The following is an 18,761-nucleotide window of genomic DNA, read 5'->3' on the forward strand; positions in this document are numbered from 1 at the left end:
ACACACATAACGACCACACACGTCAAGAAACAACATTGCCAGCATCCTCGAAACCCCTATCCTCCTCTCTCTGTTCTTTCCTGATCATAATCCCCTTCCATTTCTCCAAAGGTAAACACTGTCCTGACTTTTGCATAATTTCCTTCCATATACAGTTTTATCACCTAGATATGTATTCCTATCAAAGTACTTTAATTATGCTTCTTTTTGAGTGTTATATTAATGGAAGCATAGGGTAAGTATTCTTTATGTTAACTTTGTGTATGGATATAGCATATTCATTTTCACTGCTGTACAGTATCCCACTGTGTGTGTGTGTGTATCACCGTTGCTTTATGCATTCTATTGTTAATGGACAGTTGGGTTATTTATAGTTCAGGCCTATTATGAATAATGCTTCTATGTGCATTCTTTTATATATATTTCTGGTGTACATGTGCATACACTGCTCTGTGACAGAGATCAGCAAACTACAACTCTGGCCCTCCACATGTTGTCATAAATGAAAAGTTTATTTGAACACATCCACAGCCATTCACTATTGTTTATGCTTGCTTTTGCACTACTACTGCAGAGTTGTTGTTGCTACAGAGACCAGATGGCCCACAAAGCCTAAAGTATATGCTGTCTGGTCCTTTACAGAAAAAATTTGCCAATCCCTAGGCTAGGGTATATATTTAAGATTAGCATTCTTGAGACATAGAATAAATGCATCTTCCAGCTGTACTAGATAATTCCAAACTACGTCCAAAGCAATTGTACCAATTTATACTCCCACCAGCAGTATTAGAGGTTTCTTGTTGCTCTGTATCCGCATAAGTATTTTGTATTGTTAGACTTTTTCATTTTTGCCAGTCTGTTGAGTGTGATATATCTCATGGCAGTTTTATTTTATATTTCTCTGATTATATTAATGTTTACCACCTTTTCATATGTTTGTTGACCATTTGAATTTCTCTTTGTGAAATGTCTATTCAAGTGTTTTGACCATTTTTTCTTTTGGATTGTTTCTTTTTCTTATTGATTTGGAGGAATATATATGTGTGTGTGTGTATATATATATATATATATAATTTGTATTAGTTCTTTATTAGCTATTTATTTTGTAAAATCTTAATTCACTATGGCTTGCCATTTTCACTCTCTGTATGGTGTCTTCAATGAACAGAAATCACTTTGAATGTAGTCAAATATATCAACCTTTTCTCTCTCATGGTTAGTGCTTTTTATGTCATGTTTGAGAAATCCATCTTTGTCCTGAGCCTATTTCAAATTCTTATTTCAATTAATGAGAAGTAGTTGTACTTGGACTTTGCACACATAAAACCTTAACCAAAACTAGTTAACCAAAAATAAGTATTTTTCTTTTGACCTACATTTAGAAAATATTTTTATAGATGCCTAATATTTTTATAGATGCCATCTTCATGGAAACCCTTAATACTGTCATCTACTTTTATCTTTGAAATTTCATCCTTCTGTTTAGTATCTTCCTTGAAAATATATACAGGATTGTTTTTCTCATGGATTTTTGTTAGTTTGAATTTTTAGAAGATTGTAAGTACTTTCTTTTTTGTTTTAATTAGCGGAGATCTTTAGTCAAGTGAACACTTCCCATTCACTATTAATTCCCACTTGTTCTTAGGTCCTAAAGGTGATCCAGGTCAGACCATAACACAGCCAGGGAAGCCTGGCTTGCCTGGTAACCCAGGCAGAGATGGTGAAGTAGGTCTTCCAGGTATGTGAGGAATTTATTTGACCATGTCTTCAACACTTGTTGGTTTCTGTCTTTGGCTACTTCCAAAAAACTGCTGTTTCTCCGTAGGTGAACCTGGACTCCCAGGCCAGCCAGGCTTGCCAGGTATACCTGGTAGCAAAGGAGAACCAGGTATCCCTGGAATTGGGCTTCCTGGACCACCTGGTCCCAAAGGTATGTAGGACTGGGTAGCAGGCAAGGTAGGTTAGCTGGTTAGTATGATATTATTCTTTGATATAGCTCACAAAACAGATAAAGTATATTCGTGCAACTTTTTTCTATGTGCAATAAAGAATGTAAAGGAAAAGTCACAGCATGTATGTACTATAGTTTCATTGTCTTTATGTAAAACATTCCAGACAAGAAAATATCTAAATCCTAGATATGCAAAAATGATATACAAGCTTTAAATATCACAGTAATTATTGTCTTTTGTGTTCATCACTGTATTTTCAGGGCTCAGAAAAGTCCTGGCACGTATTAAGCGCTCAATAGATATTTGTTAAATGAATGAATTGTATTAAACAGAAAACAGATTTATTGCACACTTATATCCAAGTAATGTTTTATCCTAAATCATATTCTCTTGATTTACTGAAATTTTTAGGGCTGTTGCTTCAGTTATGCTTTATTCTTCACAGAATTTCTTTTCTCATGAATGGCAAGAGTGTGCATTGGTCTGAGATCAGTGCTTAAACATGTCCTTACTCATTTATGCTACATGACTTCAAAAGAGTCAGATTTGATTTTATGTGTATATATGTGTATAATATCTGCGATTTTTTTTACATCTTTATTGGAGCATAATTGCTTTACAATGGTGTGTTAGTTTCTGCTTTATAAAAAAGTGAATCAGCTATACGTATACGTATATCCCCATATCTCCTCCCTCTTGCATCTCCCTCCCACCCTCCCTATCCCACCCCTCAAGGTGGTCACAAAGCACTGAGCTGATCTCCCTGTGCTATGTGGCTGCTTCCCACTAGCTCTCTATTTTACATTTGGTAGTGTATGTATGTCCATGCCACTCTCTCACTCCGTCCCAGCTTACCCTTCCCCATCCCTGTGTCCTCAAGTCCATTCTCTATGTCTGCATCTTTATTCCTGTCCTGCCCCTAGGTTCTTCACATCCATTTTTTTTTTAGATTCCATATATATGTGTTAGCATACGGTATTTGTTTTTCTCTTTCTGACTTGCTTCACTCTGTATGACAGTCTCTAGGTCCATCCACCTCACTACAGATAACTCAATTTTCTTTCCTTTTATGGCTGAGTAATTTGCATTGTATATATGTGCCACATCTTCTTTATCCATTCATCTGTCGATGGACATTTAGGTTGCTTCCATGTCCTGGCTATTGTAAATAGTGCTGAAATGAACATTGTGGTACATGACTCTTTTTGAATTATGGTTTTATCAGGGTATATGCCCAGTAGTGGGATTGCTGGGTTGTATGGTAGTTCTATTTTTAGTTTTTTGAGGAACCTCCATACTGTTCTCCATAGTTGCTGTTTCAATTTACATTCCCACCAACAGTGCAAGAAGGTTCCCCTTTCTCCACACCCTCTCCAGCATTTATTGTTTGTAGATTTTTTGAAGATGGCCATTCTGATTGGTGTGAGGTGATATCTCATTGTGGTTTTGATTTGCATTTCTCTAATGATTAGTGATATTGAGCATCCTTTCATGTGTTTGTTGGGGATCTGTATATCTTCTTTGGAGAAATGTCTATTTAGGTCTTCTGCCCATTCTTGGATTGGGTTGTTTGTGTTTTTGATATTGAGCTACATGAGCTGCTTATAAATTTTAGAGATTAATCCTTTGTCAGTTGCTTCATTTGCATATATTTTCTCCCATTCTGAGGGTTGTCTTTTCATCTTCTTTATGTTTTCCTTTGCTATGCAAAAGCTTTGCAGTTTCATTAGGTCCCATTTGTTTATTTTTGTTTTTATTTCCATTTCTCTAGGAGGTGGGTCAAAAAGGATCTTGCTGTGATTTATGTCATAGAGTGTTCTGCCTATGTTTTCCTCTAAGAGTTTGATAGTGTCTGGCCTACATTTAGGTCTTTAATCCATTTTGAGTTTATTTTTGTGTATGGTGTTAGGGAGTGTTCTAATTTCATTCTTTTACATGTAGCTGTCCAGTTTTCCCAGCACCACTTATTGAAGAGGCTATCTTTTCTCCATTGTATATTTTTGCCTCCTTTATCAAAAATAAGGTGACCATATGTGTGTGGGTTTATCTCTGGGCTTTCAATCCTGTTCCATTGGTCTATATTTCTGTTTTTTGTGCCAGTTCCATACTGTCTTGATTACTGTAGCTTTGTAGTATAGTCTGAAGTCCAGGAGGCTGATTCCTCCAGCTCCATTTTTCTTTCTCAAGATCGCTTTGGCCATTCTGGGTCTTTTGTGTTTCTATACAAGTTGTGAAATTTTTTGTTTTAGTTCTGTGAAAAATGCCATTGGTAGTTTGATAGGGATTGCATTGAATCTGTAGATTGCTTTGGGTAGTATAGTCATTTTCACAGTGTTGATTCTTCCAGTCCAAGGGCATGGTATATCTCTCCATCTGTTGGTATCATCTTTAATTTCTTTCATCAGTGTCTTATAGTTTTCTGCATACAGGTCTTTTGTCTCCTTAGGTAGGTTTATTCCTAGGTATTTTATCCTTTTGGTTGCAGTGGTAAATGGGAGTGTTTCCTTAATTTCTCTTTCAGATTTTTCATCATTAGTGTATAGGAATGCAAGAGATTTATGTGCATTAATTTTGTATCCTGCTACTTTGCTAAAATTCATTGATTAGCTCTAGTAGTTTTCTGGTAACATCTTTAGGATTCTCTATGTATAGTATCATGTCATCTGCAAACAGTGACAGTTTTCCTTCTTGTTTTCCAATTTGGATTCCTTTTTTTTCTTTTTCTTCTCTGATTGCTGTGGCTAAAACTTCCAAAACTATGTTGAATAATAGTGGTGAGAGTGGACAACCTTGTTACTGATCTTAAAGGAAATGGTTTCAGTTTTTCACCATTGAGAACGATGTTGGCTGTGGGTTTGTCATATATGGGCTTTATTATGTTGAAGTAAGTTCCCTCTGTGTCTACTTTCTGGAGGGTTTTTATCGTAAATGGGTGTTGAATTTTGTCAAAGCTTTTTCTGCATCTATTGAGAGGATCATATGGTTTTTCTCCTTCAATTTGTTACTATGGTTTATCACATTGTTTGATTTGCGTATATTGAATCCTTGCACTTCTGAGATAAACCCCACTTCATCATGTTGTATGATCCTTTTAATGTGCTGTTGGATTCTGTTTGCTAGTATTTTTTGAGAATTTTTGCATCTATGTTCATCAGTGATATTGGCCTGTAGTTTTCTTTCTTTGTGACAGCTTGATCTGGTTTTGGTATCAGGGTGATGGTGGCCTCATAGAATGAGTTTGGGAGGGTTCCTCCCTTTGTTATATTTTGGAAGAGTTTGAGAAGGATAGGTATTAGCTCTTCTCTAAATGTTTGAAAGAATTTGCCTGTGAAGCCATCTGGTCCTGGGCTTCTGTTTGTGGGAAGATTTTTAATCACAGTCTCAATTTCAGTGCTTGTGATCGGTCTGTTTATATTTTCTATTTCTTCCTGGTTCAGTCTCAGAAGGTTGTGCCTTTCAACGAATTTGTCCATTTCTTCCAGTTTGTCCATTTTATTGGCATAGAGTTGCTTGTAGTAATCTCTCATGATCCTTTGTATTTCTGCAGTGTCAGTTGTTACTTCTCCTTTTTCATTTCTAATTCTATGATTTGAGTCTTTCCCTTTTTTTCTTGATGAGTGTGACTAATGGTTTATCAATTTTGTTTATCTTCTCAAAGAACCAGCTTTTAGTTTTATTGATCATTTCTATTGTGTCCTTCATTTCTTTTTCATTTATTTCTGATCTGATCTTTATGATTTCTTATCTTCTGCTAACTTTGGGTTTTTTGTTCTTCTTTCTCTAATTCCTTTAGATGTAATGTTAGGTTGTTTATTTGAGATTTTTCTTGTTTCTTGAGGTAGGATTGTATTGCTATATACTTCCCTCTTATAGGTACTTTTGCTGCATCCCATAGGTTTTGTGTCATAGTGTTTTCATTGTCATTTGTTTCTAGGTATTTTTTGATTTCCTCTTTGATTTCTTTAGTGATCTCTTGGTTACTTAGTAGTGTATTGTTTAGCCTCCATGTGTTTGTATTGTTTACAGATTTTTTCCTGTAATTGATATCTAGTCTCATAGTATTGTGGTTGGAAAAGATACTTGGTACGATTTCAGTTTTCTTAAATTTACCGAAGCTTGACTTGTGACCCAAGATATGATCTATCCTGGAGAATGTTCCATGAGCACTTGAGAGGAAAGTGTATTCTGTTGTTTTTGGATGGAATGCCCTTAAATATCAATTAAGTCCATCTTGTTTAATATGTCATTTAAAGCTTGTGGTTCCTTATTTATTTTCTGCAATTGTTTTTAGATCACTTCCAGAATTATGTAGTAGGTCTTTTATCATACTGTATCCAGATGTAAGCAGAAGAAAAGTTTCTCTGCATTTTTGTGTTGGATTCATTCCTTATTTTTAGTCCTGTCTCGTTGGTAATAGCTTTGATTTTCCTTAGAAGAGCATATCTTCCACACACATTAGCCCTATATGACAATAATAGGGGACCATATGGTGATTGAGAGAGAATATCAGGTATCTGTAAGGCTTAGTCTGAAGTAGTCATCTAGAATGTCATTGTGGTTTTACCATCTTACTGTAGTCACTAAGCATGATTGAATAGGGTGAAAATGTGGGTTTGGGAGTTTGGGTATCTTTCTTACAGTGTCTTCTCTTTGGAGATTAAAAAATGGCTTCTAATTTTACAGGTTTCCCTGGAATTCCAGGACCTCCAGGAGCACCTGGGACACCTGGAAGAATTGGTCTAGAAGGTCCTTCTGGGCCACCAGGCTTTCCAGGACTAAAGGTCTGAGACATTTTAATTTATTTTTTATTCTTTTTCTATTCCCCCTACCTTCCTTAGCCTTCTCTATTTTGATTTAGACATCATCCCAAGGCTTCACTGTATAAATAAAACTTAACTTATTGTATTTTTATTTAAAAATATTTAATTCCAAATACTTTTTAATAGTCCAAGGGGTCAAATTTGAAGCAAAAAAAAGAAGTTTCTGAACCTGTTTAGAGTGACTGGTTATATGATGAGATGAGATGAGGGAATACAATCATCAGCTTCCCCTGTGCTTTTCTGTAATACCATCATTCCATTTAATCTCTGTCCATGTCTGTGTGATGTTTGGTTGAAATGGTGTTGAATATCATGCCAAGTACTTCTCATACATTTCCCCTCTGTCCCAATTCCATCCCAGATACTTAATACAAATCATTGCTATTGACTTAGTACTAATAATGGTACTGTGTTTAAGTTGGTTTCTGTCCCTCTTACTACATTTTAGCTAATGTAAAATTTTCCTTAGTCAGTCTTCAGCAAACTGCCATGGTACGTAATTATCCTAACTGTTCCTGTATTTTCTCTGTGTTTAATTAATTTAAACTTCCTGTGTTTTTATGATTACTATCAATAACTTTTTTCCATGGGAAGAAAAATTGACCATGGCCACAGTTGTCATGAGAAATCACTTCTCTATTGATTGTTTTTATTTTATTATTAACCTTTTCAAATGAACGCAAAAGTAAAAGGAATAATACAGTGAACTTTCATATATCCATCACTCAGATTCCAAATTATCAAGATTTTACCATATTTGCTTCATCTACGCTTTTTTTCTTTGCTGAAGTATTTTAACCCAAATCTCAATACTGTGTCATTTCACCTATAAATATCTATACTTCAGTATTCATCTCTAAGTAAACAGACATTATATAGAAAACCCACAATTCTTTTATCATACTTAGTCAAATTTAAAATAATCATCTAATACAGTACCCAGTCTGTAATCATATTTCATCACTTTGGTTCTTTAATCTCATGCTGTCTCAGTTATTTCTTTTTTGTCCTGAAACCAGACCAAATAATTCAATTTGTTTTACTAAGCCCAGTTTCCTATCCTTCCAGATGTTCTGTCCTGCATGCCAATTACTTTTCATTTAATTATCCTACTCCCTTTACCATGGCGGGGGGGATATTACCTTGTATTTTCTGCTTTAAATTCTCTGTAGTAAACAGTAAACACCAAGAAAGTCATGGAAGTCTTTGTTGTGTCTTATCATGTGTACGCTCAAGGGAGAACCAGGATTTGGGCTACCTGGGCCACCTGGGCCTCCAGGACTCCCAGGTTTCAAAGGAATACTTGGTCCAAAAGGGGATCGTGGTTTCCCAGGACCTCAAGGTCCTCCAGGACAAGCTGGCTTGGATGGGCTACCTGGACCAAAAGGTATGGAGGCTGTTGCTACTTCTCAATTTGCTTTTAAATTTATAGAAATTGAAACTGTTGTGACAGTTTATGGGTGATAATCCCAATTAACTAGAAAGCCTATGCTGCCACTCTGTCATGGCTTTTTGTTTTAATCCTCCATTGGTATATGTTGTGTTTTATTTCATTGTATAGATGATACAATCATATATGTATTGAAGTAACACTTTTGTAAAGGTCTTCCCTTTACCCCATATCCATCCATTATGTTCCTCCCCATCCTATATGTAGCCATTTTTTAGTTACTTATTTGTCCTTCTGGTATTCCTTCATACAAATACAAGCCAATAAGAATATGAATATATATATTATATATATATATATATATATTATATATATATAGTTTAACATCTTTATTGGAGTATAATTGCTTTACAATGGTGTGTTAGTTTCTGCTTTATAACAAAGTGAATCAGCTATACATATACATGCATCCCCATATCTCCTTCCTCTTGCGTCTCCCTCCCACCCTCCCTATCCCACCCCTCTAGGTGGTCACAAAGCACTGAGCTGATCTCCCTGTGCTAAAGAAGAATAAAGAATATATGTATTTTTATTTACTACCTTTCTCAAAAGATAGAGTACTACCTTTTGCACTTTTTTCATTTAACTTTATATTCTAGAGAATCCTCCATGTTAGTACATAGAGATTGTGATTTTTTAAAAATAGTTGCCTAGTATTGGATTGCTTGGGTATGCCATGTTTTATTCTACCAGTTGCTAGTTGCTAGACTGTGTTTTTGGCAATATTTTCTTATTAGAAATAATGCCACACTGAATAATCTTGCATACATGTTATTTCATCTGTGTACAGGTGTAATGTTAGAATAGAGTAATAAAAATGGGTTTTCTGAATGGAAGGGCAAATGCATTTCTAGATATTGACAGATTCCTCTCCATTTGTACCTTTTTACACTCCCCCCCCAAAATGTATGGGTGTGCTTGTTTCCCCACAGCCTTGCTAAATGAGTATGTTGATAAACTCTTGGATTTTTGCCAAACTGTTGGAAACAAGTAGGTATCTCAGTATAGTTTTTTAAACATTTTATTGTGAAAAATCTCAAACACACAGAAAAATTAACAAGAATTGTACAGTGAAAACCCATCTATCTACCACCTAGATTCTACAATTCACATTTTATCTCTCTGCCAACATTTAATTTTTTTTTTCTTTGCGGTACGCGGGCCTCTCACCGCTGTGGCCTCTCCCGTTGTGGAGCACAGGCTCCGGGTGCGCAGGCCCAGCGGCCATGGCTCACGGGCCCAGCCGCTCTGCGGTATGTGGGATCCTCCCGCTCCGGGGCACGAACCCATGTCCTCCGCGTCAGCAGGCGGACTCCCAACCACTTAGCCACCAGGGAAGCCCCGGTGGGGCTTTTTAAAAATTTTTAAAAGTTTTTTATATAAAGCAAAGTAGAAAGAATTTTACAGTGACTACTGTATACCCACCATTGATATTCTACTATCAACATTTTACTATGCATGATTTGTCACGTATTTGTTCATCCCTTTCTACTTTCACTGACTTATTTTTAATGCGTTTCAAAGTAAATTACAGTAGCAATGCACTTCTCCCTAAATACTGCAGCATGCATGTCTATGGTTGTTCTTTTTCTTTTGATACACTACCAAATGTAAAATAGATAGCTAGTGGGAAGCAGCCACATAGCACAGGGAGATCAGCTTGGTGCTTTGTGACCACCTGGAGGGGTGGGATAGGGAGGGTGGGAGGGAGGGAGACGCAAGAGGGAAGAGATATGGGAACATATGTATATGTATAACTGATTCATTTTGTTATAAAGCAGAAACTAACACACCATTGTAAAGCAATTATACTCCAATAAAGATGTTAAAAAAATGAAACGTGCAAATCTTAAGAGTACATTTTCTGGATTTTAACAGATGCATACTCCTGTTTAACCAAACCCCTATCAAGATATGATCCCAGAAATTTTCCTTTTGCCCCTTTTCTCAGTCCTAACCCCAATATCCACAGTGGCAACCATACGGTAATGATTTTTTTCATCAAAAATTAATTCTACCTGTTCTAGAAATCCTTTGGAATTATACAGCATGTACTTTCTTTGTAAGGCTTCCTTCACTCAGATTATTGTTTTTGAGATTCATTCATGTTGTTGTGTTCATCAGTAGTCCTTTTTTTTTTTTAATGAGCATTTCATTGTATAAGTATACCAAAGTTTGTTTATCCATTCTCTGTTGATGGACACCTGGGCTGTGTCAAAGTGTTTGGCTATTATGAGGGAAACTCTTAAGAACATTCTTTTACAACTTTTTTTAATGGACATGTGCTTTCATTATGCTTGAGTAAATACCTAAGAGTAGAATTGTTGGGTCATAACACAGGTGCATGTTAGTTGTATAAGACACTACTAGACCTTTTTCGGGGAACCCTTGTACATCGTTGGTAGGAATGTGAATTGGTACACCCACTGTAGAAAACAGTATGGAAGTTTCTCAAAAAACTACAAGTAGAACTACCACATGATCCAGCAATCCCACTCCTGGGCATATACCCTGAGAAAACCATAATTCAAAAAGAGTCATGTACCAAAATGTTCATTGCAGCTCTATTTACAATAGCCAGGACATGGAAGCAACCTAAGTGTCCATTGACAGATGAATGCATAAAGAAGATGTGGCACATATATACAGTGGACTATTACTCAGCCATAAAAAGGAACGAAATTGTGCCATTTGCAACAACATGAATGGACTTGGAGGGTATTATGCTTAGTGAAATAAGTCAGACAGAGAAAGACAAGTACTGTATGATAGGACTTATATGTAGAATCTAACAAATAAAACAAAATAGTGAATATAACAAAAAGGAAACAGTCTCACAGAAATAGAGAACAAACTAGTGGTTACTGGTGGGGAGAGGGAAGGGGGAGGGGTAAGATAGGGTAGGGGATTAAGAGGTACAAACTACTATGTACTATAAAATAAATACAAGGATATTATTATTATACAAGGATATATTGTACAGCACAGGGAGAATATAGCCAATATTTTATAATAACTATAAATGGAGTATAACCTTTAAAATTGTGAATCACTGTGTTGTACACCTGAAACTTATGTAATATTGTAAATCAACTATAACTCAATAATAGAAGAAGGAAATTACTAGACCTTTTCCCAAAATGGTTGTATCATTTTCTAACCAATACGGTATGAAAGTTTCAGTTGTTCCACATTCTCTCTAACATTTGGTTTTATTAGTCTTTTCATTTTTGAATTTTAGTAGGTATGTAGGTAACGTATTTTGGTTTTAGATTTCATTTCCCTGATGGCTAATGATGTTGAGCTCTTTTACATGTACTGGTGAATTATTTACATATTCAGATATTTTTCCCACTTTAAAATATGGGTTGTTGGACTTCCCTGGTGATGCAGTGGTTGAGAGTCCGCCTGCCGATGCAGGGGACATGGGTTCGTGCCTCGGTCCGGGAAGATCCCACATGCCGCAGAGCGGTTGGGCCCGTGAGCCATGGCCGCTGAGCCTGCGCATCCGGAGCCTGTGCTCTGCAACAGGAGAGGCCACAACAGTGAGAGGCCCTCGTACCACAAAAAAATAAAATAAAATAAAATAAAATAAATATATATATATATATATATATATATATATATGTTGTTTCTCTTTTTATTGTTAAGTTGGAAGTGACCTTTACGTATCCTGCATACTGGTTCTTTGTCAAATACATGTTTATGAGTATTTTATCCCTATCTGGCTTGCCTAGTGTATTTTGATGAGCAAAAGTTTTAATTTTATTGATTTTTCATTTATCAATTGTTTTCTTATTTGATGATTATTTTCTGTGTTTTATCTAAGAAAACTTTCCCTGTTCCAAATATATTCCTTTTTATTTTGTAAATTTTATAGTTTTAGCTTTTATGTTGGAGACTATCATCCATTTCAAGTAATTTTTGCTTAGTATCATTTATTTAAAATAGCTCCCTCCTCATTGGATTATTTTGGTGTCTGTGTCAAAAATCAAACGACTGTTTATGTGTGGGTGTATTTCTGTGCTGTCAGTTCTGCTTATCTATCTTACTATCCTTAAGTTCCTACCAACTGTTTATATTACAGTAGCTTTACAAGTAAGACTTGATGTCAGGTAATATAAGTTCTCCAACTTTTTTCTTTTTTAAAAATTTATTTGGATATACTAGGTCCTTTTCCTTTACTCTCAGGGTAGTTTAAAATTTGTATTTCCATTATTATGAGGGAAATTGACCATCTTTTCATATATTTAAAGGACATACATATTTTTTCCTGTAAACTGCTCATGTCCCTTGCTCATTTCTTTATTGGTTTCTTCTATCCCCTTGATTTTGATTTCCCTAATTATGTATATGAATAGAATTAGTCTAACTGGTTTGGCAATTGTTTTTTTTTTCTTTCTGGTTTGCAAGGAAGTAGACTCTCCTGGTCAACGTTTTGGCCTCCAGAAAATAATCTGAAGAACCCCATGCTTCTGAAACATGTTGGATTGATTCCTATTAAAGCAATAAAACAGCATTGCCAAATTTAACCAGCCTATATTCTGCCAGCAAGAGCCCCAAACTAACCCAATATAAATTGTTCTCAGATAAGCGCTTTTAAAAATACCTTCCTGTCTTTGAGTACACAATTCTGGCTGGCTATAAACTGTAACACTCAAAGTTACAGATAGTGTTTCCCATCAGTTACCTCCCCCAGCTTAAACCTGTGACCCCCCCAAACTTGCAGATAGAAACATTTCAAATGATAAGCTATGTGGCAAACAGTCTCCATATGGAAATTACTCACTCATTATACTTTGTTTATGAAAATATCCTTGAGACAGAGGTTGGGAAGAAAGGGGTTGAAGCCCATTTTAAACTTCAGCTCTTTATCAAGCATTTGCCTAACCTTTGAAAGGAAGTATAGGATCCCCATATCCTAATAGGAATCATTCCCAAATATTAAAACCTCAGTACAGTTCCTAAGGTGCTAGGAAAAAAAGAATTTGGGGCTTTCTGCCACGTAATTCCTTTATTCCTCAAACATTCATTATGTTCTTATTCTGTGTCTATTACTACTTGAATCGTTAGAAACACAAAGGCATAGACTCTGCTCTTGAAGATCTCAGAGATTGTTCTCTACTATAAGAAAATCTAGGTGGTATCACCATGATAGTGTTTATCTCAACCAGAACTTTTATGAATATGTAACACTAATGTTTTGGACCCATAAACCATAGTCAAAACACAGCAAGCAGATCACAATAAAAGTTCACCCACCAGATATACTTACACCAGTGGCTGGGTATCAGAACTTAGTGACTAAACTATAGGAGAAATTGGTACAGCATCTTCAAGGCAACATAGTGACCAATAATAAATTAATAAGGCTAATATCCATCAGGAAAGAACTATAAGAGGAAGAAAATGTGCTTAATACTGAACATTGGAATCATTAAACAAAAAAGAAAAAAATGATGACTTTGGAAGCATTTAGTTTACCTCATATGTTAACTTTTGTTCAGGGCCGCATCTAAGGTGCCTTGGGAAGCTTCATATACAAGGTGACATTTGAACTGAATCTTTAGGGAAGGATGTTCCAGGTAGCAGAATTACGTGCAGAATATCATTGTGACAAATAGAATGGTGTGTTTGTAAATATTGAAACAAATAATAAATAAAATATAATTTGCAAAAAATCTATATCATATCTAGAAATTAATAAAACAAAATGTGCCTAATGTATTTGTGGGAAAAATTAAAACTCTATTATTAACAGCTTGAAACTTGTGTTTTGAAAAATGGTAGAATTAATTGGTTAATAAATCGTATGTGTAGATGGGAAGAGACAGTCAATTCTCCCTAGATTTGTCTGCAAATATACTGCATTTTCAGTGAGAATTCAAGTAGAAATTTTCTGGATATGACATAACTGATTCTGAAACTTGATATTTAGCAAACATATGATAAAACATACTACAAACTCATTGTAATTATAACTTGTGAACCAATGCTAAAGACTAGTGACTCAGCTATTGTTGTTTTTAATATCTAAATTATATTTATTCCTTAAAGGTGACATTGGACCAAATGGACAACCTGGGACAATGGGACCTCCTGGGCTGCCAGGAACAGGTGTTCAGGGACCACCAGGGCCACCAGGAATTCCTGGACCAATAGGTCAACCTGGTAAGATTGGAGTAAATGTGCATTTTGTAGCACTAATTATGTAGAGGTTGATTAGCCCCTCAATAAAGTGTAACCTATGTAACAGTCTTCCAGAAAACAGATTTGCGAGTTAACATGTCCACTTATATAATTATGTAAAAGTGAAAGAGCACAGATCACAAGAGCTACTTTAATCCCTGAAATTTCCCCTCCCTGTTAATTTAAAATTGATCTATTAACAACAGTGCAATTTAACAATTGCAGTGTGTTGCCATGGCTTATAATCATTGAGCTAGTCATAGCCTTGGAATCCCAGACCTTCTAGTGCTCATCATTTCAGACCTGAGTAGCTATATGGCATTAATAGACCTTTGTGGAACCTCGTAACATTTCTTAGCACATGAGAACTAGGGTTAAAAAAGTTCTTTGAAAAATATTTCTTAGGCATTCTCAATTTTTTTAATAAGATAAGTGAGTTTACTTGAATTTTCTCTTCTTTTGCCCGTAAATCAGCATTTACTTTGCAACTCATAAGCACGCTAAGGTTTTTCTTAATATGAATACTCAGAATAGTTTTGTCAGCTTGTAACCTAATAGAGAATCATATGATTCCTCTATGTTTGTGTGAGAGCTTACTCGAGTTTGTGGATTCTGAGACATCTGGTGATGTGAATTATTTTTATCTTAATCTAGGCAGGCATAGTAAGGGCCACACTTGGGCCAAGATTATGTTATTGCAAAGCACTATAATAATATATGAAATTAAAACAAATATGGAACATTTCATCATTCCTTACTTCACATGAATACATCGGATGACTTAAACGCACCGTTCAGATATACATACATTGACTTTGAAACAATGGAATATATTTTCTGACCTTAAATGCCAATAGGTATTTTGTTAGTTATTATGCTAAACATCTAGAAACACTGATTAACAATATAAAAGCCTGGAAAGTAAAGGTTATTTTTGCTTATGTCCTATTTTAAACATTTATTTTATGGCGCGTTATACCGTTTTTTTAGTGGCCCCTAACCTGTCACTACTGATTTAGAAATAAGAAAACTTACAGTGTTGCTTAACCAGCTTGTTAAAAAGTAAGTGCTTCAACATTCATGAGAAAATCATCTGTTCAACTAGCAGAGGGATCTTGAGAGAAAACAATTAATTTTTAGGTTTGGCCATTATAGTCTTGGCCCACTGTTTCACAAAATGGCTAAAATGAATTTATCATTTCTGTTGTGTTTTGTCATTTATTTTATTTCCCAAAATTGCATGAGGTTTTGGAAGCATTTTGAATTCTTAAATCACAGCTTAGCAAGAATAAAAAGAGACCACTGTTAATACCAATATGAACAAAATAAAAATACATTCATTTGTGCTTTATGCCTTTTCAAATTTAGCTAATGCTCTACGATGTTTCATTCATCTAATGTTGTTTCTTTTTAACTGATGGATATATAGGTATATTTATAAAGTCCGTATAGAATGGGCAGGGGGAAAAGTAATGATGCTGAATTTAATCTCATCTCTTCCTTCTGTAAATATATATTTTGCTACAGAATTGAAGATCTTAACTAATATGGTTCAACAAACAAAGGAAGTTAACAGCAACCGCCATGAAAATGTATTGAATGCATTCTTATTAATATAGAAATGTTCTCAAATCACAATTTTTTTACCAAAGGATGACCACATTTTGTATTTGATAATAGCAACATGTACTCACTTTTAAAGTAAATTTTATTTGTATCACCAAAGCAGAATATTATCTTAGTCCATTTCAAAAATACCATAATTTCTGTTTGTACCTCTCAATAACAGGATGATCAGCAAGGCTACTACTAACATCTTGATACACCTGACTTATACTGCATGGCTGAAATTCTAACTACCAATTCTTTTCTAATAAGAAGCTTATTAAATATACTTGCTGTGTTTCATTTTGTAGTAGAAAACTTAATGCAAAGTATTCTATGTTGTCATTTCTCCAGAAATATATGCTTTTCAGGCTTTTCTTTTGACTCCAGTTTTCTATTATATAATTAAGCTTTACTATTTGTCATTCTCTTTTCCATAGCAGGCTGTACAGTTTAATGCATCTTTATAAGTTAAAGACCTGTTGAATATCAATTCCTCATTTGGCAGTAGGGAAATAAATTTTTTTAAAAATGCTAAGGGACAAGAAGCAAAATGCTTTTCACCCCATGCCCTAGTAACCCAGGCAGAAATGGAAGTTTTTGGTTCTTATTATTTGGTCTGGCCAATAACTAGAAGATAATTGCTTTAGTCAATCGTTTTAGAAGTCAGTTAAATATACTCAATTCCATGTCTACAGATAATACCCTAACCTGAGTTAAATGTGGTGTAACACTTGCCCAGCCTCAGGAACACGTGCATGGCTGAATCAGCTCAGGCTCATCACCACTAATGTGAATCAAAGGAACAAGGAATTAGTCGTGTCATTTTTATAGATGAAGGAGAGTACATTGTAGTTTTCTAACTTTTTTTGGCTATAAAACCCTTGGGCTGTGTGTGTGTGTGTTTGTGTGTGTGTGTGTATGTAAAGTTTTCACAGATAATGCATGCTTTTGGAATTTTCTCTTTTTTCCCATAAACTCATTCCATTTGGCTGCAAATAAATTTAGAGCATTATACACCTCTAATGTACTTAGCCTCTATAGATATAGCCATATAATTCCTTTTATTGTATAAGGAGATTCAGCAGAGCCTTTGAATTTATATTGACTTTCTTCATTCTGGATCTTACCAGGATGCCAATTCCTGACATAGTCGTGGAAAAGATCTATGCTGTGAAAAACGCAGCATAATATCTGTTACTACTACTAATGACAATGCAGAGATCTTTGCCTTGTACATGTAGTTTGCTTAATCATAGACTGCACTAATAATTATTGAGTTATCTGTACCTAACCTGTTACAGTATAAAATCAAGTTTATTTTTAAATTCTAACTAACCTTTACGAGCTTAAATTCCAAAGTGATCATTCACAGCAATATAAAGATCAGAGATAAACAAGAGTGTAAAGCTGATCTTCATCAAAAAGTATTACTTTTTGTGAATGTAAATATTTTATTGTGTCCCTGTTGGCAAACACATTTATAGTATATGTTATATGAGCATCTGAGCAAATGCCTAAAATACATTTCTTTACTGATTACTAATATATGTTAGTAATGAATCAATATCTAATAAATTCTATTCGTAGACTTTTTGTTCTAATCTTTACATGGTTAGTTTTGTTTCCTAACCTAATGAATCTTTTTGCAACTTGCTTCTGCTTGGGTGGTTCATCTTACTGCTGAACTGTAACTTCCTGCCTCTTGAACTTCAGGTCTACCAGGTACTGTAGTTCTCTCTCAAAAGCCTTATCTTTTTCTTTTTTAATATGGAGAATTTATTATACTAGTGCAAATAGAAAATATCATTCAAATATAATAGGATCATTGTAAAAGATGCAAGAGATATTTCATGAAAATGGTTCTGAGAAACTGTAAATAGGATATTTCCTTTGATTTATTATCTTTTGAGCTCTATTGAGGTATAATAGACAAATAGAATTGTAATATATTTCAAATGTACAATGTGATTATTTGATATATGTATACGTGGTAAAAGGATTTTCACAATCAAGTTAACACATCCATCACCTCACATATTTTCTGCGTTTTGTGTGAGAACCCTTAAGTTCTACTCTATTAGCAAGTTGCAGTTATACAATACAGTATTATCAATGATAGTCACCATGTTATACATTAAATCCTCAGACCTTATTCATCTTTTTTTTTCCCCAAAAGCCATACCTTAAAGCTTTAAACTTGGAAAACAAACAAGATTTCTCCAGATTGAAGTCTTTGGTTTCTTTTAATTCTTTTGTAGAACCACTCTCTTGGAGCATATTTCAAAGGACTAATTAGTTATCTTGAAAACTCAGCTATTAAAAACTACTTGGGCTGTAATATAACAATAGACAGTGATTCATATAGGGCTATAATTGTGCACATGATTAGGTATCTCATCATATTTAATAAATATAATAATATAAAATATCTCTCCCCTTTTAATAATCTTTTAACTATGAAATGGCAGCATTGGAATCATCACTACTGTACCAACTAAATGGAATTCTCTAATCTTCAAAGTGAATTTAATCAGTTTAAAGGCATGCTGGTATATGACATCAAACAGGTCTTAAAATGCCAGTGTCTTGCTCTCTTATAAAAATAATTGTCTGTGAATCTTCAACAGTAATAAAATTAGGTCTTATTGTTGAAGGGATGCTTGGAATGGTCACCTGTTTCATCCCGCAGCTTTCAGTCAGTTATGGCACATCCCCATTTAACAGATGAGGACCAACAACATT

General features: G+C 34.8%; 1 protein-coding gene across 2 annotated transcripts in view; it reads left to right on the forward strand.

Moving 5' to 3' along the window:
- COL4A5 (collagen type IV alpha 5 chain) overlaps positions 1 to 18,761 on the forward strand; it is a 218,001-nt gene that overhangs the window by 143,648 nt on the left and 55,592 nt on the right. For both annotated transcript variants that reach the window (XM_004281525.3, XM_033408794.2), the window contains exons 26-30: positions 1,646 to 1,738; positions 1,826 to 1,930; positions 6,636 to 6,733; positions 8,009 to 8,159; positions 14,280 to 14,393. In XM_004281525.3, coding sequence (XP_004281573.1) covers positions 1,646 to 1,738; positions 1,826 to 1,930; positions 6,636 to 6,733; positions 8,009 to 8,159; positions 14,280 to 14,393 — 561 coding nt within the window. The remainder of the gene's footprint in view (positions 1 to 1,645; positions 1,739 to 1,825; positions 1,931 to 6,635; positions 6,734 to 8,008; positions 8,160 to 14,279; positions 14,394 to 18,761) is intronic.

This window comes from Orcinus orca, chromosome X (genome assembly GCF_937001465.1).
Source record: "Orcinus orca chromosome X, mOrcOrc1.1, whole genome shotgun sequence".
Classification (NCBI taxonomy): domain Eukaryota; kingdom Metazoa; phylum Chordata; class Mammalia; order Artiodactyla; family Delphinidae; genus Orcinus; species Orcinus orca.